The sequence below is a fragment of the Varanus komodoensis genome, unplaced genomic scaffold (assembly GCF_004798865.1).
Source record: "Varanus komodoensis strain SLA01 unplaced genomic scaffold, ASM479886v1 scaffold1, whole genome shotgun sequence".
Taxonomy (NCBI): domain Eukaryota; kingdom Metazoa; phylum Chordata; class Lepidosauria; order Squamata; family Varanidae; genus Varanus; species Varanus komodoensis.
The window spans coordinates 114,705,071-114,730,532 of NW_025335268.1; the positions used below are offsets into that span (position 1 = coordinate 114,705,071).

The 25,462-nt window shown below is 41.6% G+C and overlaps 1 protein-coding gene across 1 annotated transcript in view; it reads right to left on the reverse strand.

Moving 5' to 3' along the window:
• Positions 1 to 2,002: 2,002 nt before the first annotated feature.
• The window catches only part of SGIP1 (SH3GL interacting endocytic adaptor 1), a 176,223-nt gene continuing 152,763 nt past the window's right edge, over positions 2,003 to 25,462 (reverse strand). Inside the window, exons 20-26 of the mRNA XM_044441183.1 lie at positions 12,962 to 13,073; positions 10,813 to 10,968; positions 9,274 to 9,406; positions 8,832 to 9,034; positions 7,573 to 7,637; positions 4,126 to 4,290; positions 2,003 to 2,025 (exon numbers count right to left, since the gene is read on the reverse strand). Coding sequence (XP_044297118.1) covers positions 2,003 to 2,025; positions 4,126 to 4,290; positions 7,573 to 7,637; positions 8,832 to 9,034; positions 9,274 to 9,406; positions 10,813 to 10,968; positions 12,962 to 13,073 — 857 coding nt within the window. The remainder of the gene's footprint in view (positions 2,026 to 4,125; positions 4,291 to 7,572; positions 7,638 to 8,831; positions 9,035 to 9,273; positions 9,407 to 10,812; positions 10,969 to 12,961; positions 13,074 to 25,462) is intronic.

Here is a 25,462-nt window from a genome sequence, read left to right on the forward strand (position 1 = left end):
CTAACAATCTACAAAATTAACATCTATCATTTCTGTGGTACAGAGGAAAGAGTGAAACCAAAGGGAGAGGGGGAATCTTTGCTGTGTATTGTATTTTCTCAAAAATTAGCTCCTTGGGTTTCTAATCAAAGACTCATCCCAAAATGAATTCATTCCATTTTTTCCTCCATTCTGATGCTATGTGATTTTTCAGATTCATTGACTGGAGCATATATGCTTCCCATGCTGGATTAAAATATAAAGATTTTATGGCCAGATTTCCCAGAGAGCCTTTAATTTTGTCTGCTTGTTTTAAAGCAGACATAGCTGTTTCTTAAGCACAGCCATGTTCATATGTAAATGAGACAGTTGGATGCCAACCTTATTAGCTCTCAGTTTAGAAAAATACTAGCTGTGTGTACACGAAAATGCAGCATGGATACCATCCACTGGTATCTTGGCCATCTGCGCAACTCCACTGTGCCCTCTCATGGCTCACATTAGCTCTAATAATTTGGACTGCAAACTTAATTGCCCACTGATCAAATGACATTTTAGCAACATACATGAATTTGACGGAATTTTAAAAAAGGTGTATTTTTTCTTTGTGAATGGCAAAAGAAATAACTAACAACTGATTAGAAACCTGAGGCCTAAATATCTGCTTGAAGAAAGCAAACTATCCTGGCAGTTAAATACTTGAAATAGAGCTGAGAATCTAGTACTGTTAATTATTTTTGTTGCCAATTCTCTTTAGTTTTCAAGCACAAGTAATGGTTTTCTGTAAAAGGTTATATACTTTTGAAAGTGGGGAAAAATACATAGGGGTTGGTTCCAGAGTGACTTAAGTTCTATTGATTTTGATAGGTATACACTGAAATATAACTAAATCAAGAACTGGTCCACTATATGTTACTTTGAAGCTCTTCTTATCTGACTTATCTTAGAATCTGACAGGAGGAGGAAACAATGGTATTCATAGAAAAATGTGCATGCTGCCAAACAAGCATGCCTGCAGAGTTAGAGAATGTTGTTGAAGTAAAACAATATGGGTAAAGAGACGTATTAGTCAGAATTGTCACTATATAGTCTAAATGGTTGGCTTATATTGAACAGGACCCAGAAGCAACTCCCAGGCAAGCCTTAGTGAAAATAATGGGAACTGCATTGCCACCTGGCTTTGCTTTCTTGGCTTTCAATAGGGCTTGCATTGTCAGGAGGTTTCTAGTAGACTGTGTTCTTCATCTTCAGGTTGTACCAAGTCAGACTAATGGGAAGGAACAGAAAACTATTCCAGCACATGCTTCATCTAAGCTGGAGTTACCTGGAAGCTTTAAAAAATCTTGTTTCAACAGAGAGATATTTTTATGAATTTTAAAGTGGAAAAATACACTTTGTATCATTTTGGGAAATAAATTATATTTATAACCATCTCAGCATTTACTGAAAAGTTCTGGTGATAAATCAACTAATTATTAAATATAGAACTGTTCATTCATATAACTATTTTTATGACATTTGCTAAGGACTAAAGAAAAAAAATCAAGTGAATTTGCAAGTTATCTAGTTAACTTTCTTTTGAGGCACCCCCTGTCTCATAGCTATTAGTATTGTATTCAAATTGTATATATTGACAAAATGTTATCTACCTCTGAAAGCGTTGTGCCATTCAACAGTACTACTATTAAATGTATATACCACAGTTTAAATTACACCCATTTCATGAATGGTCAAATGCTAAAACTCAAGTGTCTAACTGCCAAAATACAGCCTTACTGGAATGATTTACAAATACAATAATTACAATTTAAAACTTTAACAATATTACATCTAAGAAGTAAATACTGTAGGACTGGTCAACATGGTATTTTCTGAGGGAGAAATGTTGAAAGTTGCTGACACTTCCAACAAAAATGTCCCGAGTACAGGATTTAAATAACTTTTCCTCAAAGAGCATATAAAACCTGTCCATCCACAGCAGTCTGCAGCTATTTGGATTTTCATACACTTGCATAAACTTCTGTTAGTTATCCGCCAGATATTTTCCTGAAAGGAAAATGAGAAAAGGCACATTAAAATAAAAATGTACAGCATTTGTAAAATTCATATTTAGTTGCATAAGCAAATGCATGACAATTTACAATAGAATTACAAGAGTAAAGGTGAGGCCTAAATGATTGGTGAAATTACTATGGACCTTCACACACATCTGAACTGAAAGAATATTAAAATCTTCTACCTTGCTGTCATCCTCACTTACAGAAAGCTTCTGCTGGTAATACCTTCAAAGATATACTGAAGTATTTCTAAATCATGCTTGCATGTCCTTTCCCTTTTAAAAACAGTATAGAAAACTTATTTACTACAGGGTGTGTTGTCTAGGAGAATCATAGAATCAGGAAAGAGAGGTCAAATAATCTTGTATATTTTATTGATGCTGGATTTGTAAGTATCTTGGAAGTATTCTGGAAACTCAGGATATCCACATGCATATGTCACATCTCTGCAGAATCACTGAAGGATTCAGGTTGTAATTCCTGATTCCTGCATGTCCAGTTGCCCGGGTATGTTTTAAAATATTATGGTATTTGAGTCAGGAAGTCCAAATGGAATTCTCCATTCTGGGAAAAATAATAACCCCAGGGTTGTTCTTTTTGTTTAACCTATGGCTGCCTGCCTTACTTGCTCAACAGAATTTGTCTAGCATAACAAACTGGACTGGTTTCACTGGACTGTATATATAAAAATATTGCCAGCTTCACATACTAAAATCTTAACAATTTGGAGTGTGCTTTGGATGTAGCTGAATCTCAACTAAATCAGGCTGATTCAGACAAATTTGGGTGATGTCTGAAACAAAGCAGGGATCATTCAAAGAGATTGAACCTGAATCTGAACACTGTTTCTCAATGTGTACATTTCTTCTAGAGCAATCCAAATAAAGAAAACACTAAGGTGAGGGAGTAGGAAGGAAGAGGAGCAGATGTACTTTCCTGACTCTAGTTTCTAGCTTCTAACCACATTGAGCACTTTTACCAGGTCTTTCTGATCTCAGTGCATTGAGATATTGAAATAATTTATTGCAGCATTCGGTGCAGTTGGTTAGTTCTCTCTCCTCAGAGCAAGGACATTCAAAAAACTTTAAGGGACTTGGGAAGATGGACCACTGGGGACTTCAGTGTTCAAGTTCTTCTAATTCTGTTCCTGCAGCTCCACATTCATTACCTGTCCTATGCTGTGTTTTTTTTTACCTTTGCTGTTATTTGAATAGAAAGCAAACTCTTAAATTATTTTCAATTTTATTGTCTTTCCTTAGCCCTTCACCTATCCACAATTTTTGTAGGTTTCTTGCCTAGGAATACCTCTAAGAAATATGCCATTTTCATACAACCTCCCCTTAAACATTCCAAACCATGAAAGGGGTAAGCAGAGGTAAATCACTACCTTCCTGCAACCCATCTGAACACTCCACTACCACACAAAATTGCCTCACCTATCCCACTGAAATTTTGTAGGTTTTATGACTAGCGCCACTCAATGCTGTATGCCATTTTATAACATAACCACAGGGGGACATTTAGGAAGGCTCCCAAACTCTAAAAGCTGTTCTTACACAATGCTCTCTGTGTCTATTTATCTGAAACTTGGTGAGCTTGTTCCCCTGAGAAAGGAAAAGTCATCTTTGCAAACTTTACCTATGATCCAATTATTGGCAATTTCCTTTAAAAATAATAAAGGTCAAAGTATAAAGATGTTTGTTTGAACATTAGCAACTATAGTTTCCTAGTAAAGGACAACAGTGCCTACAAATATTGTGCAATTATGAGAAACTGAGACAAGCTATATCCATTTATACATTTCCAGAGGGAAATGTGTTTTCTAAATTGAGATTTGGATCTGAGTCAAATGACCTCTGAATCGGTGCAAGCTGGAGCAGTGGGTAGCTATTTTTCAAATCAGAGTCCAAGCTAAATCTTGTGGTTGGTGCAAACCCCTAGTAATTATGAGAAGGACTATGTACCTTTTAACAGCTGGCAGTACTAGATATAGGTATCCAGACCAAATTATACTGAAAACCATGCTGTTCTTATCTAAACATCTAGCTCTTCATTTTCATGATATACAGAGAATGTAGGATGTTCTTACCTGCTGCAAACCGCTTTTTGATAAGTGAAAATCGGTACCCAGCTCCAACAAGTTCAATATCACAGCTAGACAGAGTGCTTCCTTCACTAGTGAATTGCACAACCAAGGTGGAAGGTTTGCTTGGTCCCTCTGATAACTGGAATCGTGCCAGCAACGAGCCTACACCTTCAGAATGAAATTCAGCAAGTATGTTATCAAGTGGGACTTAATGAGAAAAAAACGAGCAGACAAGAGTCTCATTGGAAGGCACTGATGTAAGCCATGCTCACACATCATTTCAACTTCTCCTAAGAAACTGGTTGGGTTCCTTTCCTTTCCCTTTGCAACAATCCATTGCTGGGACTAGTGATGTGAGAAGAATATGACTAGGGCTAAAAGTATGATGAACTGTCCCAGCTTAGCCTGCCAGGTTCCATTCTATTTTTGCTGTGCTGGCACTGACTTGATCTGATGTGAGTTAAGCCAGAACATGATTTTCTGCTTTTTTTGATGTGCTAAGATTTGTGCAAATTCACTTGTTTTTTAAATTCAGGCTCCACAAGAACAAGGTTGGAGTGAAAGAGACAAACAAACAAACAAACCAACCAAAGACCCCATTTGCAGAAATCAAGGGATCTGAAAAATAGTAACTAAAACTAATATTTGAAATGTGTCTCTTTTATGAATGCAAATCACAGGTAAATAGAATTGGCAATGAGAAGTTATTTGTGAAGTAAGGAATAAAGGAAACTGACAGTGAGGAAGTGAGATGAAACTGACAAAGATATTTATCAAAGGACTATTCTCTACTCAGAGATACATAACAGAGGTGCAGATGTGTATAATATTAAAACAGTATGTACCCAATTACATAGATTTCAAGATTCAGACTCCATTTGTGCAAATCACTATTTACAAAACGGCACTACAAATATGGAACTATTTCACACAAATTTCTTGAATGTCCCCCCCCAAATCTGGCATGGTTCATTTCTAATTGCTGAATCAGAAACATTGCAGAAATCCATTGAGCTTAAACGAAATGGGCTTCCCAGTGTTGCACATCCCTCCCTGAGAGTGTTCCATTGAACACACTGAGATATACTTCTGATAAAACATGCATAACATTGGACTCTACATAATTACCCAGTTTTAATTGTTTGTCACTAGTCCACAATCAATTTGTGTCCAAAGCTATCATGGTATATTTGAACAGGCAATAATAAATGTCAAATACACATAAATAAAACAATTAGTAAATAGAAGGGTAACAGAATAATGAATTTCAGTAATTAACTTTTTCCAATAACTTCTATTTAAAAAAAAAGATCATAACAGCTGTCCAAATAATACTCTGTTTTGTCTCATTGGTCCCTTAAGGAGCTCATATAATCAAGATAGTAGGCAGCTCCATTTCACCAAACAGTCCAATGTCCAATACCTGGTCCTACTTATAATAGAACCATTGAAATGAATGAACTTGGTCATTTCTGTGAATCTATTATAAATAGGGTAGACAATGGATATAACTCAGTATATATTCCCTTCTAACTTCAAGTGAGTACTAGTCTCAATATATTTCAGTGCAGCTTGCCAGCATCAGGGTCTCCCACTGCAGGGAAGAACAAGTCACGGCCCTCCTCCACATGACATCCCCTCACATGACTTCCCCTAGGTATAAGTTGCTATAAGAACCCCTCAGAGTGTCCTCTTCTCCAGGCTGAAAAGAAGTTCCCTCAATCTCTCCCCATGTGTCATCCCTCCCAAACTGGCTACCATTCAGTGACCCTGCACTGAACTGATTCTAACCTAGTTATGTCTCTCCTATAATGTGGAGCCCAAAAGTGGATGCAGTACTCCAGCTGCGGATGCACCAGAGTCATGCAGAGTTGAATCAACCCCTCCCCAGATCTGGAAGCCATACTTCTGACTATATGTCCAAGGGTGGCATTTGCCTTCTTAACCACTGCATCACACTGCTGCCTCATGTTGAGCCTGTTGTCTACAAGTGCCTTGAGATCCCTTTCACAAGTGCTGTTCTCCAGTCACTTGTACCCCATCCTGTACCTGTGGCACCTGTTCCTGTGTCCCAGGCGCAAGACCTTACATTTATCCACATTGAATGCCACCCTGTTGTCCTCTGAGCACTTCCACAGCCTGTCCAGATCCTTCTGGATGTGGATCACCTGCTCCTCACTTGTGGCCAACACACCCACTTTGGTATTGTCTGTGAATTTGGTCAGTGGACTGGTTGCCCCTTCCTCCAGGTCACTGATAAAAAGGTTGAACAGAATCAGTCCCAGACCTGAACCTGGGGGACTTCACTCATCACTGACTACCATCCTGATGACTCCTTGCTGATGGTCACCCACTGATGGTGGTCCATCAACCATGCCCTAATCCATCAGACAATGCATCAATCTATCCCAATGCTCAACAATTTCTTGACCAGGATATCATGCAGCACTTTGTCAAAGGCCTTGCTGAAACTCAGGTAAACCACATCTACCACATCCCCTCAGTCTAACCACTTCAAGACTTTATCATAGAATTCCTCAAGGTTTATCTGACAGGATCTGTTTTTTATGGAATCTGTGCTGCATGGCTGCCAACCTCCCTTCCCCATCTTGGGTTTCTAGAGCTTTCTCTATTATGAGCCTTTCCATCATCTTTCCTAAAATGGACTTAAGGCTAATCGGCCTGTAATTCCCCATATCCCTTCTGCTCTCCCTTTTGAAGAATGAACCACTGACACCACCCTCCAATGCTCCGGAACATCTCCCATTTTCCACAAGGCATCAAAAATGAAGGCCAGTGGACACGTGAGTACCCCTGCCAATTCCTGAAGTACCCATTAGGGCCTGGCACCTTTGTAACATCAAGGGCCCTGAGGAGCTCCTCGACTATTGTGATCATAAGTGGGAGGCAATAATTCATTACTTTATGATGCCACTTTATGGACTAAAATATGCTTCACTATACAGCCCAAGAGTAGGAAACTCACCCTACGTTTCCCAGTACCCATGGCAAAAATAACATGTGGCATGGGAAAGAGTATAGCCTCCTTAAGGAATTGCAGGTGGCTAAATAAAGTCCTTATTTTTCATGAGGGACACAATCATTTATTTTATTTTATTCCAGTGTCATTTCTGATCAAACTGCGTGAAAAAATTGTAGCACAAAACAATTTGATCAAAAGCATCAGCAATACAAAATGAAAGGGTGTAAGCAACTCAGGAAACACTGGCTTTATTGTTCAACTTCAGTTTGCTTAAAACCTGTCTATGGCTGCACTCTTAAGTCTCCCACTGCACCCAGAGTGGGAGATGACAGGTACAAATGATGAAGGAATACTGAAGCTGTAAGATGAGGAAACTAACTACTGCAAGAAGATACTGAAACCCAAGGCTACATTGGTTTTGAGCAGGCTGAAGAGTTTGCAGAAGGGATGTATGCTTGTGTTATTACCTCCATTTTCTGATTTTTGTGAAATATCAGGAATCCTCCACAATATCCTTTGTTGTTCAGTGTTCCTAAAAAGAAGCGAAAAGCTTGCCAATATAAGAACTAAGTGATGGAACCTTTCCAAGATATTATAACAAGTAACTTTAATATTACATTCCTAATCCCATGCTCTTATTTATACTACATCTTCAGCCCATGCTTGCCTGCACTGCAGGAGTCAACGGGCAAGATAAGTATGAACCAGTGTAGGATGTTAGTACAAAATATTTCTGTGGCCAGACAGAACTTTTCCTATACCTTCCAGTTTATAATGTTACAGCATTGTACTGGGAATGCACGACATTAACATTCCTCTTTGTCCTTACATAAGCTAGTATTCCCTCTACATGCATGTAGATGAAAAGCTCTTCATAATTTTAAGGTGAGAGTTATAGAAGATATAATTTGGCTCCAGTCTTCTAATTATTACATAATGGTTATTATCAAAGTTGAATAATCACAGTTATTAGCTACAGGAAATTGGAGTACCCTGTCTTCTACATATTGCCTTGTGTCAATATTTAGTTTACAAATTTTAAAAGGTACCTCTTTACACCTCTAAAGATAAAAATACCCCTGCCTTATTCACAGAATTTTATAAGGAATCTAGATGTCAATATCTTTTACTCAAAACCCTGCTGTGTGTTCCCACTACTTCTTCCATCATTTTCTTCCATCATTTTTCTTATTTCAGAAAAGCTGTTAAGAAGAAGGAGTAGCCACACAGTTCCTACTTTAACTAGCAGTACTGAGTACCCCATACTTCCTTACTGAAAAGGAAGTCTCACTGACATACTAGATACTAAGTTGTTCAGACAGAATTGTGGCAGGATTTTAAGTGGCTGTGAGTATCCACGGCACATTTCAGGTTGTTCAAAAAGCTGGTTCCAAGTCAGCCAGTATTAACTGTACTTTTGATGGGTCACTTTGCAAAACGTAACAGTCCCCATGGTAGGGCTACAGTGCATGTGGCCACAATTTCGCATGTGCAATCCTGCTCAGGGGTTGTCATGAGGTATGAACCTGGCAAGAGTAGGATATGAGAGGGTTAAACAGACTGTGGTTTCATAGACTTATACAAGAGAACCCCTGAGAAGGGAGTGTTGGATATGCAAAGTGATGCCTGTGGGCACTGCAGCTTCATGTGGGTTAAATAACTCATGATGAGTTGTACAAACCAGAGCAATGAGAACAAGGCAAGATCAAGGATGAGATCTTCATACCAAATAGCAGGTGGAAGAACAGCTTGAAGTTTTGTTACTCCTCCATCTATGGGAACAAGGAACTGCACATTGTTTAAAGCTACTGGTGTTGTCATTGCCTCTATGTTATATTTATAATCAATGCGTAGATCAGTGCTTGTAGGGTCACACCGCCAGTTTACTGCAAGGTTCAGTGGAGTAGACTGAATACCCTGGGCTGATACCTTATAAGGCAGAAGGAGAACATTTAGCATAGGTTAGGGCTGAAAGAAAAACTGTATTTTTCAAAAGTCAGAGAGACAGTCTTTTTATGAATGGACATGCTGAATAGAGATAATAAACAGCAAAATACAATGCAAAATACTCATTGGCAAATAAACTGTTAACTGAAAGTTTATGTTCAAGGTATGCCTATATACTCTCATACTACTTTCAGAAGTTTAAATTCTGTAAAAGGCCTTACCTGATATTTAAGCATATCCACATTATAATAGGTTGCTTGTGGTTTCTGTTCAGAAACTTTCTTTAAGTGATTCATCAAATTTAGCATGTTTACCCAGAATTCTTTTGTGTTGGCATCCACTTGTGTACTGTCACTGCATGCATTTTGAAAAAGGAGAATAATATGCCATTTTTATAAATAGAAAGTATTTGTCAAATAGCACATAAGATTAAACTTGAATGTTTGTATAAAATGTTAAACTTAATTTCAGGTTCACTTTAAGTAGATAGATTTTGGTTTGCCTGCTGAAAGGAGGGACTTGCGGTGCTGGCAAAGCCCTACTCTGACTCCTCCTGCTTTGGGAGTGAGATACATGATGACTGGACCACATGGCCTTTCCAGAGAAATTCACTTGTCCCTTTGATAGCCTGTAAACCTTTTGTTCTGGCATTTTCTTTCTGGATGTAATCTGTTTGTGGCTAGCTTTTTTGCATTAATGTCAAGAACATTCAGGTGTAGTTGGACCTGTAGAATTAAGACTGTGCAACAATGAGAAGGCATCTTGTGGTGCTGTAAAGGTTAACACATGGATTATGTTAAAGGGGCACTACTAAGGGGCAATGAGGTAGCAGTGTGCCGCCCTGACTTTGAGGCAAGGGAGATCTGTTGCCCGCAGAACACACACATCCAGCATATGACAGAGTACAGCATCTTCTTCCTTCAGGGGGTCACCAGCCGCTTCTGGTGATCCATGTGGAGATGAATGACACAGCCAGGCAGGGGGTGGGTGGGATCACTAGGGACTTTGAAGCTCTGGGCAAGAAACTCAGGGACCTTCAGAAATGCTCTAGTAAGCTTTGTCCAGAAGGCTTAAACTGAGCTGATGTGTGTGTGTGTTGCCCCCTCCCCCTGAAATTTGTCCTGATGGGACAAATGAGGGGAGAAGACCAGGGTTTTGGGACCATGCTATTAGAGGTACTGTAGGGACTGGCAGGACTCCTACAAAGAGGGTGCCAGTATCAGGGAGATGGGAGGAAGGAGGAGGCTGGTGGACCCAAAGAAAGGGATCAGTAGGAAGGAGCTGAGATGCATGTATACCAATGTTAAGATTATGTGTAGTAAGCAGGAAGAGCTTGAGACTCTCCTGGGAATAGGAAAGTATTACCTGGTTGGGATCATGGAAACTTGGTGGGATGAAAGGCGAGACTGAAATGTAAACATAGAGGGATATGGCCTGTTTAGAAAGGACAGGAAGGGAAAGAGGGGAGGGGCATAGCATTATATGTCAGGGAAGGGATAGAATGCAATGAGACAGGATGTGGCACAGATGGGGATCTGGAGGGGTGGTCTGGTAAAACTAAATGGTTTTGATAGTGGGGATATGTTATCACCCATCAAGTCAACTCAAGTCAACTCTCACATAAATTGCTCTAGCAGACTTTTAATAGATATCTAATATACTATGGAAAAGGCACCTATAATAATATATGTATAATATGTTTATGCCCCATGGTAAAGAGAAGAAACAACTCTATAAAATTTTGCAAAAATAATATTTACCAGCAAAGAAGTTGAGGATTTGGCAAGACGTGTTCTAACCTGTTGTAATTTGTGACACGGAAAGTTAGAACAGCTGGAGCAGGATTATTGGCAAAATGTCTAGTAATTCCTGCAGGAAATGACAGCACCATTTCTCCAGTAATCTTGACTATACAACTTCAAAATTAAAAGAAAGGGAAAGGAAAAGGGAAAGAGAAGGCAAAATTCAGTTATGTACATTATGTATACCTCTTAACAGAAATCTGATTACATCAAGCAATTAGGATTCTCATTTCCTTTACAAATGCTGCCATTGCACTAATACGTATGTCTCCTGGATGTAGCTGTATAGGTTAGAATATATGAGGAATTATAAGTAGCAACTAACCTGCTTGTTTGGGAGAGAATCTATTCTACTTGAAATGTTAAACATAAAAGCATAGGAAAGAGTTCAAACACTGGCTGTTTGGTGGAGGAATAGATTTCCCTCCTCTTGTCCCCTACAGCATTCCTGCCTCCCAAATCTGCTCCAGAGGGTTGGGGGATGATGCACAGATCTGAAGGACGCACAGGAGACTACAGTGGGGAAGAAAGAAAGGGGAAGAAATCTGCTTGTGCAGCATTGGATTTAACCTGGAGAAAGACAACTATGTGGTAAATGTCTTGAGATTGTAATGTGTAATGTGTTGTAATATGGCAAGTCACTTAAAAACAAAGTTACAGCAGAGTGTACAGAATCTTCCTGTAAGTTTTAAATGAACTTTGTTAACTCATAGTGACAGTTTTGAAACAAAAATTAACCAAGATAGTGGAGTAATTCCTTTGAAATCAGGAAAAAGGGGAATCACTGTGTTTTCAAGGAAATCAAATATAAGAACTAAAAACCAAATCAGTGGCAAACTTCTAAAGTACTGTCAATATTTTTCCCCACTTAATCAGTTCTGATGCCAAGTCCAATTAGTCAAATTTAATCATTTTACACCAGATTTTTGGAACCGCTGAAAATAGTATCCAGCCTTTATATACACTGTGGGATTACATGAGAAAGGCCTCTGATAATGTTAAAAATAATGCATGTCTTCTGAAAGCATTCTCAATATGGCAGAAATAGAAATCTGAATAATATCTAGGATTTTCATTTTATATAGTCCTTCTGTACAATGTTTGAAAAAGCAATATTTTTTGGTTTTATAATTCATAACTCATGTGCAAGACATAAATTACTTCATGGTATATACCTTCTGAATCATTATGTTCTTTTTAATCATATGTGTACTCATCTTTACCCATAAGGGGACTTCTGTATATCCTGAAGGGGAAGATATACACTGTCAGAATAAAACAAACAAAAGCTCTGCCAAAATATGACTGCAGAAAACCTGACCCTGTAAGAATACCTTTCGACTTAAGGGGTTCCTGATCTGAGCAGGAAACCGTGTTGCAAGTCTTGATCCCTTGTACACCTCAAGTATATTAATGTATGCCTGTCCTGCAAGTTCTTCCTTTTGTGTTGTTTGTCTTAATCCAGTCAACCCTTTTTGTTTTGCTTTCATGTGCCTCTAGCAAACTGCCTATGTGGTCCCCCACCTGATGCTCAATCTTCCCCCAAAGTGTGTAGGTAGCTGAGAGGTTATCAGCATCATGTACATGATTCATCTTCTACTCTCTTCAGGTGTTACCTGCATGCCGTATGTATTGCCTGTATGTCTGAATAAACTGTAAATGTTATTTTGGGTATCCCCAGTGGACTCTCTCTGTTTTTTCTTGTCTACGCATAAAGTTGTACACCTTTACGCAATACTATGTGGGAAAATCAGGTCTGGATCCAACCCTCTGAAAACATCCCTATAGGGAACTCAGATTGCACAGAACAAATTTAGGCAATGAATGAGTAAAAATGGAAAGAGAGAGTAAGAGTTAGAAACAAAGTTGATTAGTCTTTAACACAGTGAAGTCTGCCTTTCTGAAAAGTTCCAGTGTTCTTTCTCTGCTCATTATTTATACACTGACATACTTGTCAAATGCAAGTTAACTTTTTCTCTAGCTTGGTTGCTGTATTTACATCACCAGTCCTGGGTATGGTTCCTGCCCAGGAAACCGAGTGTATAAGTTCAATGCTGAATTGCCCACTGCATGGGGAAGGAATGAAATCAAGCAATATGATACTTACTTATTAGGGTCTGCTCCTTTGAAGTATGCATTAACAGTTTCAGTAAAAGCTGCAGCCACAGGCAAAGTGTCTTGTGCACCCATTGTCAAAGGGCTGGGGCCTCGAGAAGAACCTGCAACCAATGGAACACAATCACTCTGTGTACACAGAGAAGATTTTTAATGGTTTCAGGTCAACACCACCAAGTAGAGAAGCAAGGAGCAGGCAAAACCAGCCATGTGATCAATACAGTACTAAAAATTAAGCCAACTTTGATTCAGATCTGTAAGATACTTATGCTTTCCTCTATTAAAAAAATTAATCAATTTATTCATTGTTATTAGCAAAAGCCAAATAAGTGGGATGTTTAATTAACTTCTGGTATGTGTAATTAAATCTGCACTCTACTTGGCATTTTATTTTTTTATATATATTTTTATTTACTTTTGTTTGTGCAGTTTATTTGAATATCTTAGTCATGGCAATCTGGGTGGTGTTTTGGCTAAACAATGGAAGAATCCGCCTATAATGGAGAGTAGAATATTCACATTTATGAAAGAAATAACCTGAAGTCTATAGATCCATCAAGACAGAACACAAGAGATTAAGTGTGTTGGTGATACTATGCAATCAACCAGAGCAGTGTATGTTTATCCACAACAAGGTTGTTAGCAATGGTGATGATATTTGGGTTCATAAAAACACAGCATCCTTCCTTTCCCTAGACATAGGAGGAAGGACAGGAAAATGGTCTTGACTGTATGCAGGAATTGCCACATTACAGGAAGATAACTGTTTTGCTATTTTTTCCCATTTAAAACAGGGCACATATGCACTCCATTCCAGCACTGAAGTAGCAGAGTTCGATACACAAGTTCTATGGTAGTGGAGCAGTAGAAATAGTGGAACATGTTTTCCTGTATTTCAGTTTCTATAGGGAATGCAAAGAGAAATTGATTAAACCATTAATAAAAGATATTTATGGGAATAATTCTGGTCTGGTGTATATATATGTTGAAGAAATGTATGCTCTTATGTTACTGAAAATGTTGCCAAATTTTTATGACTTCAATGCAGATTAGGAAAAAATGTGGTAATCTATTTAAGTGAAAACATTGTATAAATTGTACTTGTTTTACTGTGTTTTAATTTTCCTGCTTGTATTTTATCTGCTTTTTAATTTTCCTGGTCTGTGACTATTTAAAAAAGGGCACATAGACACTCCATTCCAGCATTGAAGAAGCAGAGTTCTATACACAAGTTCTTTTAAAACTGAGGGGAACATTTTTCTTTTCCAAAACACATTTATTCTATTAGGTGGGGAAACTCTGCTGGTTACTGCCATGGATGATATTTGTTTTTCAAATGCTTGTTTTTCAAAAAAAAACTCATGACCCATTTGAGTTCTGTTAATGTTTCAGAAAGCTTTCACTCCAGCCTTCTAAAGCTTTCCCCCCCTAATAACTGTAAAGGGCCACATTAACCACAGCAGCATGTGTTCCAAAGGGGGGGTGTTAATATACAAATATGTAAATAATAAAAGGTAAAGGTAAAGTTTTCCCCTTGACATTAAGTCCAGTCGTGCCTGACTCTAGGGGGCAGTGCTCATCTCCGTTTCCTAGCCAAGGGAGCCAGTGTTTGTCCGCAGACAGTCTCCGTGGTTATGTGGCTGGCATGACTAAACACCGAAGTGCACGGAACGCTGTTACCTGCCCACCGAAGTGGTACCTTTTCGTCTACTTGCATTTGCATGCTTTCGAACTGCAAGGTTGGCAGGAGCTGGGACGGAGCAACGGGAACTCACTCCGTTGTGCAGATTCGAACTGGCAACCTTTCGATCAACCAACCCAGCAGCACAGCGGTTTAAACCACTGCGCCACCTGCAGTCCCATGTAAATAATATTCATATGCTAATTCCTCTTTTATATTTCAGTAGGTATTCCAGATTGCAGAGAAGAATGGGAAAACTGAAATGGATCCAGGAAATGCCTTCCATGGACAAATGGAGGTGCATCTACTTGATACTCAAGATATCTTCTTCCCACACTTCATAGTTAAGCCTAATCAGCAGGGTGGCCAAACCTACTCCGTAGCATGTTTAGGGGGCTGGAGCGGCTAGCAGGGAAGAGACAGTAGATTCCACTTCTGCCAGCCCAGTTGCACATACTTGGATATAATTCTGTGAATATTAGAAGTTAAAATAAAGCACGGCTGTTCATTTCTTCTTGGAATGCAACTGCTCTCCTCATGTTGGCAAAGCTTAATATTAAAATATCTTTAATTAAGAAAGGATGAAATACAACAAAATGGTGCTGAGTAAATGAAGGACTATGGGCAAGACCTTTTGCTCCAAAATTGAGTAGCACAATTTTTAATATTGTTTTCCCACTTTCAAGGAGGGACTAGTATGTTAGCTTCACTTTGATTCAATAATTTTCTAAAGCTTAATGATTAAAGAGCAAGAGATTGCTGCTTTCCTTGTCTGTTCTTTTGCCAGGTGGATCAGGACAAAGTCGTTCTAACTAGAAGACGCTTGCAAGCCCCTTTCCGGTCTTGGGCCTGGAGAGAGAGGGAGCTGCAGCAGCAGCAGCAGAGCCAGGCAGCACCGAGAAGCTGGGGAGGGTGCGTGCGCACATGTGACGAGGGCCCTGGGAGGGAGGTGAGGGTTGGGCTGCAGGGCAGGAGAGGCCTAGCAGGCCTGGCGCATGTGGGAAAGGTGTGAGGTGGGTTGGGCAAGCTGCTGGCTGGCAATGAGGCCTATTTGAGGCCTGGGCATTTTCCCTTGTCTGTGTCCCTTAGCTGTGGTTCAGGCTGCCTGGAGACTCTCTTCCCCTGGGCCTTTTTATTTTTATTTTAAGTCATTTTTATTTTTTAAAAAATTGTTGGTTTGTTTGTTTTGTCTGGAAGAACTAGGTGTGTAAAGTCAGGGAAGGGTAGTGTAAGAAAGATAAGACAGGGGGAGAAGGCAGGGCCTGTGAGGGGTGCCCTATGTCAGGCCAGGAGATGGCCCTGGTGGGAATCATGTGTGTTGTCTGCTGTGACAGTTGTGATATGATTGCCCTTCTTCCTCAGGAGAGGCAGGGGTACTCTTGCCCTAATTGCAATCTGGAGCCCCTCCTAGAGAAGGAGGTGAGGAGCCTGAGGGCCAAGAGAGCTTTCCTGGCCACTCGGGAGCAGCCTCTCTCTGGACATAAGTTTGAGGGACGGGCAAGTGGGAAACAGCCGGGGAGACATGGAGATATGTCACCCACAGGAGGAGGAGGTCAGCTAGGCCTCCTCTGTATCCTGGCAATGACTTGGAGCTGGGAAACAGGTTTTCTTCACCTGGGGAGGCTGGTGCTGATGAGGACTTGGGAGACTGACTGGGGCTAGATGTGGCCAGAGAGTCGCTGCTAGGGTCACAGCACAGCTGTCTACTGCCACTGGAAAGAGACGGCAGCGGGTGATTGTAGTTGGGGACTCTCTGCTAAGGGGCACTGCGGCAGCAGTATGCTACCCTGACCTTCAGGCAAGGGAGGTCTGTTGCCTGCTGGGTGCATGTATCCAGCATGTGACAGACAAAGTAGGGTGTCTTCTTCCATCAGGAGGTCACGTGCCACTTCTAGTGATCAACATGGGGATGAACGACATGGCTAGGCAGGGGGTGGCAGGATCAAGAGGGACTTTGAAGCTCTGGGCAAGAAACTCGGGGACCTAAGGGCCCAGGTGGGCCTCTGTCTTGCCAGTCTGGGGTTTTGGGCCAGCCAGGGAAGGGAGGAGACCTGTTGCAGAAGGATTCCTCGCAAGGCTAAGGCTGATTATGAGCAGAGACTTGCAAAGAAAATCCGAAGCAACAAAAAGGGCTTCTACCAACATGTAAATAGCAAGAAGGGGAGACAGGCAGTGGGACTGCTTAATAAGGAGGAAGGGGATTTGGTGACTGATGTGAGGGAACAAGCACAGATGCTAAATGACTATTTTGCCTCAGTGTTCTCTCCAAAGCAGGATGGGGAAGATCCACATGGGAGATTGGATGAAGCCAGGGATTTAGGGACATAGATTAGAGTCACCCCCCAAGGATTCGAGGACATTACGAAGGTGCAAGGCCTTGATGGGTTACGCCCGAGGGTACTCTGGGACTTGGCATGGATTCTCTCATGCCAATGGGCCTCCATTTTTGAGTTCTCATGGTAAACGGGTGAGGTTCCAGAGGAATGGAGGGTGCGGTCAGTGGTCCCAATCTTCAAAAAGGATAGTACAGGGGACATGGGGAATTAGAAGCTGGTTAGCCTTACTGATCCAATTGTTTAGTGAGAGATCTAGTGATGCTAGATAGGGAAGGGAGGCTGGCGGCCACGCAACATGGCTTCTGCAAAAACAGGTTCTGCCAAACAAACCTTGTGGAATTCTATGACAAGGTTTCGAAGTGGCTAGATGGCGGGGACACATTGGATGTGATTTACCTGGATTTCAGCAAGGCCTTTGACAAAGTGCTGCATGATATCCTGGTTGAGAAACTGAGGAGTTTTAGGATAGACCGAAGTGTTGTCCAATGGATTAGGGCATGGCCGACAGACTGAAAGCAGAGGGTTAATATTAGTGGGGAATCATCAGGATGGTGGACGGTGACAAGCAGGGTCCCCCAGGGCTCAGACTTGGGAGCATTCCTGTTCATCTTTTCATCAGTGACCTGGAGGAACAGTTGACAAGTCTGCTGATCAAATTCACAGATGATACTAAAATCGGGATAGTGGCTACAACTGAGGAGCAGGTACTCCAAATCCAAAAGGATCTGGACAGACTGTGGAAGTGGGCAGGGGACAACAGGAGGGCTTTCAATGCAGATAAGTGCAAGGTCTTGCACTTGGGGCACAGGACTGGGTGTCATAAGTACAGGTTAGGGAACAAGTGCAGGAGAGCAGCACTTGAAAATAGGATCTTAGAGTGCTGGTCAACCACAAGCTAAACATGAGCCAGCAATGTGACGTGGTAGCCAAGACGGCAAACACCACCCTTGTATGCATAGCCAGAAGCATGGCTTCTAGATCAAGAGAGGTATTACTACCACTGTATACTATTCTGGTGTATATATATTGGACATTACTTTTTAGAAAGTACAATACTCTATACAACTCTGGTGCGCCTGTAGCTGGAGTATTGTGTTCAATTATGGGCCTCTCATTACAAGATCAATTTAGAAATCATTGGAATCATTGCAGAGAAGGTCCATTTGAATGGTGGCTTATTTGTAGGGTAAGGCATATGAAGAGAGATTGAGGGAGCTCGGTCTTTTCAGTCTGGAGAAGAGGAGACTCCAAGGGGATCTGTTGGTGACACATCGGTATGTAAAGGAGTGCCATGCAGAGGTGGGTCATGACCCCTTTTCCCCTGCAGTGAAGGGCAGGATGCGTTCCAATGGAGCAAAGCTCAGGGAACCAAAATTTAGGGTGGATGGCAGGAAGTACTTCCTGATGGTTAGGACCACTAGAGTATGGAATGAGCTTCCATGGTTGGTGGTTGAAGCCCCATTGGTGAGGGTGTTTAAGGATAGGCTGGACATGCACATGATAGGCATGTCATGAGTGGAATTGGCTGGAGACTAGATGGCCTAGGCGGCCTCTTCTGACACAGTCTGTTTCACTGTTTCTATATTTCTATGTTAAAGCTAACCAGCTAGGCAAGGTTTGTAGTGCAAAATAGAATATTGCAGAAGTCATTAACAAAAGAAACAGATAAAATTAGAATACTAGCCTTTAGGGGAATAAAATTCTATGATAAGAAGTTATTCTAAACTGAATCACCCTCCTCCCTTCCATATTAAAAGTGCTAACCACACCTTCATGGTAGGTCCTCCTATTCCACAGCGAATCATCTGGAAGGTCTAACACTTCTGAACTGATGCCGTATCTTTGGATTAATGGTGTTATGTCTGCCCTAGATTTGTTGCTAAACTTTCCCACATTTCTTGAAACTGTCTGATTCTCAGTGATTGCCCAGATTATCTCTAGTTCCACTGGCTTTAGTTTATCAGCTGAAAATTCTAGCCCCCACTCTTCATCTGAATCAGAATTTGTATTAAAAACCTTTCAGGCTTCTAAATAAAGTGTATTCCAAATCCCTACAACTGATTATGCTCAAAAATTTCTTCACATGAGACCACTGTTAAATCCTAAATCTATGCTTCTTCATCAGTTTGAACCTATTTCCTGCAGTTTCTTGAATAATTATATTTGCAGTTGCAAAGTTGTGCCCAGAATGTAATTGGAAGTTTCTAAACAACAGTGATAAAATCTGAAAGACTATAGTTATGGAAAAACTTATCAAGTGCAGGAAGCAAGGAACACTTTGTTTGTTCATGCATGCATGCATGCATGCATGCGGTCATAGTACCACATTTTATATTTATTTATTTTATGGAAAGAAAGAAAACCATTTAAAGTACTGATTACAGTCCAACCAAGTTAAGATGACATACTGTATATATGATATATAAGATAATCCAGCTTTATTCAATACTTCCTCTGATTCAGAGGGCAGCAGGATGAATTTACTTTAAAAAGTGGGGTGAGGAAAACACAAGTTTCAAAATTTTATTAAGCACACTAATGTTAAGGAATTCAGTAGACTGCAGTAAATCATAAAAACAATGCTGAACTTTTAAGTATATCAGTGTATTAATCCCTGCTGTTTGTTTGGCTGTCCATCAGAAATAAAACAGAAAATAAAATATATTGATTCTGATTTTGGGTTGCACTGAACTAAGTTGATTTTGAGATACTGGTTTGACATAACACCACATCATAGTTTGATATTATATCTGGACTGGTCCAAAGTATGTAGGAGCTTGCCTTGTTATAGTCAAAGCCAGACAACTTAGAATAAGATTTTTAAAAATTCAATACTCATTTGAAAAGAGGCATTCGGATACCTTGCTGAAGAAGCTATGTACAAAAACAATCTTTTTTAAAAAATGGAAAAATGCTCTGAAGATTCTTCTGAGTAGAAATCACAGTAAGAGAATAGTAATAAATCCATTATGTAAATGATATTAGATAAAGTCAGGTTGCCTACCTGTAACTGTTGTTCATCAAGTGGTCATCTGTGCGATCGCACATATGGGTGCTGTACCTGCGCAGTGCCTATGTTCAGGAGGATTCCACTAGCTAAGCCTAGAAATTTGGTGGGAGCCATGCCCCCCTTCCCCATAATATAAATAGGCAGGCTCCCATCATTTTCTCAATTCAACTAGAGACCAACGTTTGCCTTTTCTTTTGGATTTTAAATGTCCTACTGCTAGGTAAATAGCAGGTAAAAGAGAAAGCATCCACTGACACCAATGCACAGGTGAGCACTCGAAGAATAACAGTTACAGGTAGGCAACCTGACTATCTGTGGTCTCTGTGTATCACATATATGGGTGACTAGCAAGTTTACCAACAAAGGAGGTGGGAAGCGTCATCATTAAAGGATAGATGACAGACTGGCATGGATGAAGAAACAATCTTGTCCAGACTTTCATTGAGCCAATAGTGGTGGACGACCATGGATGGTGTCAACCATGTAGCTGCTCTACACAATTCATCTAATGGCAAGCCTGCATGGAGAGCCCTTGATGTCAATATCACTTTGGTAGAATGGGCTCTAAGTTGCTCCGGCAAGTCTAGGTCTGCTATCTGGTATGCTAATTTAATTGTCTCTATGATCCAGTGCACAAGGTGTTGTGAACTGATCGGCTCACCCTAGAAGTGGTCTCAATATTTGATAAACAGATGCCTTGTCTTGCAAACCAACTTAGGGCAGGATTGATAGAATGCCAATGCTCGACGAATGTAAAGTGCGTGGAGAGTCCTTTCAATGTTTGTAGAAGGTGATGGATAAAATGCTGGAAGTGCTATTTCTTGATTTAGGTGGAAGGTAAAGGAACCTTAGGAAGAAAAGGAGGGTCAGTGTGGAGGACCACCTTTTCTTTGTGAAATGTCAAATATGGAGTGTCTATCCATAGTGGGCAAATTTGCTTGCTCTATGGGCTGAGGTGATGGCCACCAGGAAGGAGCTCTTCCAGGAGACAAGATGCAAGTTGATGGCCACAAGTGGTTCAAATGGTGGCTTTGTAAGTGCGTGCAACACAATGGATAGATTCCAACTGGGGACAATCTATCAGACAGGAGGATTTAGGTTGTTGAGACTGTTTATGAAGTGTCATGAAATGGAGTGGGAGAAGGTTAAGTAGCCCTCAATGGGACCCCAGAAAGAGGAGACTGCAGACAAGTACACCTTGATAGAATTGGGCTTAAGCCCTTTTTGATGTAGGGAGTTCAGGAACTCCAGTATCTTTTGTATGGTAGTTGTAGCTAGATCAAAGAAGTGGTTCCTCATGTAAGCCTTAAATTTGGTCTATTTGCTGCCATAGGAGCATCTAGTGGTAGGACGCAATGCTGCTTGTAGGATGGTTGAAATTCAAGGGTTCAGATCAGTAGTTGTGACCATAAAGTATGCTGATCATATTGTTGCAGGAGGTTTCGGTTTATGGATTTGTAGAGGTTTCATTTTCACCTGGGATGTTAGAAATGGAGTTTTGGATAGGTATAGGAGCCTGTAATTGGAAAGGGTTTAGGGTAGTAGTCATAGCTGTTAAGTGATCAGCCACACCACCAAAGGAAGCCTTTGAATGTTGGGGTGCAATACCTTCCCCTGTGCCTGGGAAAGTAAGTTTGGAATGATGGGTAGATATAGGAAGGTGTGATTGGAGAGTTGGAGTAGGGGTGAAAGCTAAGGCTACATGGCGTTACTAGGATGCAATGTGTGTGAACAGTCCTCTACTTGGCAATAGTCCTCGTAATGATTGGGAATGGAGGAGAACCATAGAAGAGGGTTCCCATCCATGCAATGAGGAAGGCATCTCCCAGAGAGTTCTTGCTGATCCCTGCTCTGGAACAGTAGTTGCTGCATACAGCATTCTCCTCTGTAGCAAAGAGGTCTGTAGATGGGTGCCCCATGCAGCAAATATGTCGTTTTGGACCTCTGTGTTGAATTCCTATTTGTGGCCTTGGATTGGGTCCAGCTGAGCATATAGAAACATAGAAAAGTGTGAATCAGGATGACCCCCGGCTCCAGCTGGCTCCATTCATGACTATGTGCATACCTGCTGTTATGTTGTGTGCACCCGCCATATGAGTAGCCACAAGGGAGATGTTGTGACAGATGCACCAGTCCCATATTCATCGGGTCAGATGTGCTAAGGAGATGCATCTTGTTCTACCATTTGTTGCTACAGAACATGGTGGTCATATTGTCTGACACTATCAACATGCCTGCCAACCAACACATTCTGTAGTGCAATGAACCCCTTGTAAACTTCAAAGTGCTCTAGATGATTTATATGCAGTCTCCTTTGGATCCAGTCCATGTTGTGCATGCTCTTGCATCCACCAAGCCAGGCTTGCTCTCATGTGAAGTGATGGTGTGATTGTTCTTCAGGACAAGTCGCGCTCAGGATGGAACACCCTTGTAAACCAGAGCTGGAGTAGTTGCATTCTCAGTCTGTCATAACACACCACAGTGATGGTCGATGCTGTGTGCCCTAATAGCTGTTGAATTTTTTGAACAGAGGATCCCGGGTTGGTGGACAGGTTGAAGGTTGCAGCCATGAGCTTCTTCATCCAGTCTCGCAGCAGTTACGCTTGAGCCAACACGGAATCAACGTAACCCCCAATGTACAGGATGATCTGTGAAGGAGCAAGCATGAACTTCTCAGTATTAATACACAGACCAAAGAGGTGAAGAGTAGTGCAGATAGTTTTTGAATGATTGATTGATTGATTGATTGAAGTAAGTCCTGCTTAGTATTGGCTACTAGCAACCAGTCATCTAAGTAGGGCTCTTGAGTCAGAATCGATGTGATGGCATGCTGTTGTGATCTGTTGTTTTGAGAGCTGGAGGGCTTCAGTGGGGAAGACTCTGGCAAGCTCTTGTTATTGACCCAGGAGAAAGGCTGCCAGGCCCTCCATCTTCTTCTAGAAAAAGACTTGGTATCTCCCCATCATGGCTTCACAATTCAAGAAGCAGAGGTCCAGGCTCATCACAGTGTATATTCACCATGACATCTTGTCCAAGCGGTGACCCTCTCTATTGGTTGGTGCAGAGTGCTCTCTGTGTGGCCTTCCTTGTGTGGATTTGGCTATGATGGAATTTGGGCACAGATGGTGTAAAAGGTAGGGAATGTCTGTACCCAGTACATCCCTTCCAGTTGGTGGGATGTGGAATGTGGCTGGTTTGGAAGTTCCCAGGGTTCTTTCATTGCTCTGGCTATTTATTTATTTATTTATTTAAAACATTTCTATGCCGCCCCATCGCAATAAGCCTCGAGGCGGCTCACAACATCAATGTGATCCAACTGGCTAGAGTTGGTATAAATGGTATTGCTTCTGGAACTGAATCCTCCATCTGGATCACATTGTGGACAAGGTCTTAATTAGGCTCAGTAACTTGTTGAACCTGAATACCTAACAATGTGACCATCCAGAGTACTTGCTTGGAGAAGTGACTGAGGCTTCACCTGGGCTTTCCCCCTTGGGGAAGACAATGTTATCTGGGGATGTAGAGTCAGGTTCCATGGACTATGCATGCATGTCTAAGTCCAAGTTGTAATCCATTGGATCCAAAGAACTGGATCTGGATGCTGGGGAAGGCTATCTTTGGGACACCTCCAGGATGTTGCTGACTGGCCCATTGAGGGGTCTGAGAAGTGTCTGGCTTGTATTTGGGATGCTGGAATGATCATGGTGGGGACCAGTGTTCCAACGACCTGGCTGGAGCTGGTGGCAATGCATATTTGTAGGGGTCCGCAGTGTGTTCCCATGGGTATCTGGGGAAGTAATGTCCTTCAAAGGGGTATGCACACCACCCATATGTATGTGCTATTGGTTCGAAATGCTGAATGGAGAGTGGAGATGGGTTGGTTGAAGCCGGACCGAATGGATGAGGTGTCCACAGCACCAGTTCACTGCCCGTTTCATGGTGTGGTGTGTTCACCAATCTGCTTGGGAAGGTTGGAGCAGTTAGAGACTGGACCAGTGGCATATCTCCCCTTCGGAGAATGATGTCAGTTCCACTGGGTCGGATTGGACCCTGGTATGGTCCTATTGAGCTGGAGTTGGAGGACGATGGGATGGAAAGGCTTGGAATGGTAGTGTGGTCAGAGTGGACAAGGTGGTTGGAGCAGTTGCACAGACTGGTGAGCCCTGATGTTTGGAATGAGTGGGAGAGCAGTGCCCTGCTGTCTTTGCAGGCTTAGGCCTCCATGCCTTTTAAGCTTCCTTATGGCCCTCAGTCTCAAGGTACTTTCATTTCTCCTTGTGCTCCTTAGGCACATTGGAGGTGGCTGATTGCTTCAAAGTCACAGAGGTTGGCTTCGTCATGCTCGGAGCAGCGGTAGATGGTAACTTTTTTACAGTCTCTTTCAAAGTTGAAGGGCCATCATTCTCGTTGCTGGCAACATCCCTCATAGCAACAAGGGCATGCTCCCACATGTCCATTTTGAGGTGACCAGCCCTGTTTTTCTGGGCCTGTTTGGTGAGGCCTGGCAGTGTGGGCAATTGTTCACACAATGTTCCTCTCCCAAGCAGAAGAGGCACAAGGAGTGGCCATTGGTCAACAGCCTTTTCACTGCACTTCACACACTTGCAATGCCAGTTTTAGCGCCCTTGGGAGATAAAAAGAGTCAAGCAGAGACATTACAATATAGAGGGGAGAGACAATAGAAGGGATTTTTTTTGTGTGGTAATATGGTGAGGAGGGGGGTTGTGAAAAGGGTAAACAAGATAAGACCTAGAGAGCCTGAAGCACTGCAAATGGCTTGAAAGTGAAATGAGAAAATGGCAGGAGTCCTCCTATTTATATAAATGGGGAGACGGTTGGGGTTCCTGCCAACATTTCTAGGCTTAACTAGAGGACTCTTCCCATAGGCACTGTGCAAGCACAGAACCCATATGCGTGCTACATAAAGACCACAAAGAACTACAAATCCTAGTTTGTCAAATCTGAAGGGAAAAAACCCCCATAGCATTTCAGAATTTAAAAATTCATGAAAAGTTGCCATACAGAGTATTCCTAAGAGTTATTAAGCATGGCTGTCTATTTAGGAATACCCAGTATTTAGTGGAAAATACACAAACATTCTTTTTTATATAGAATTTTTTATTGTTTCCTTAAAGGAATTAAATGCAAAGAAAAAGAAAAAAAAGAGAAATAGGAAACTGTCCTATGATTCCTTTTAAAACACTATGAGGCAATTAATATTGAAATAATATAACATTCAATAGGCTGTAGATCAGGGGTCTCAAACTCGCGGCCCGCGGGCCAATTGCTGGGATGGGTGGGGCATGGGGGAGGGGCCCTGCAGCCTTCAAAGCGCCGGTGGCGCCCGGGCCGGCCGCGGGATGAGCGGCCCACCACCACCGCGGTGGTGGAATACTTGATGCGGCCCAGCCTCACCCAGACTCTACTTCCAGCAGCCCCCAGGTAAGTTGAGTTTGAGACCCCTGC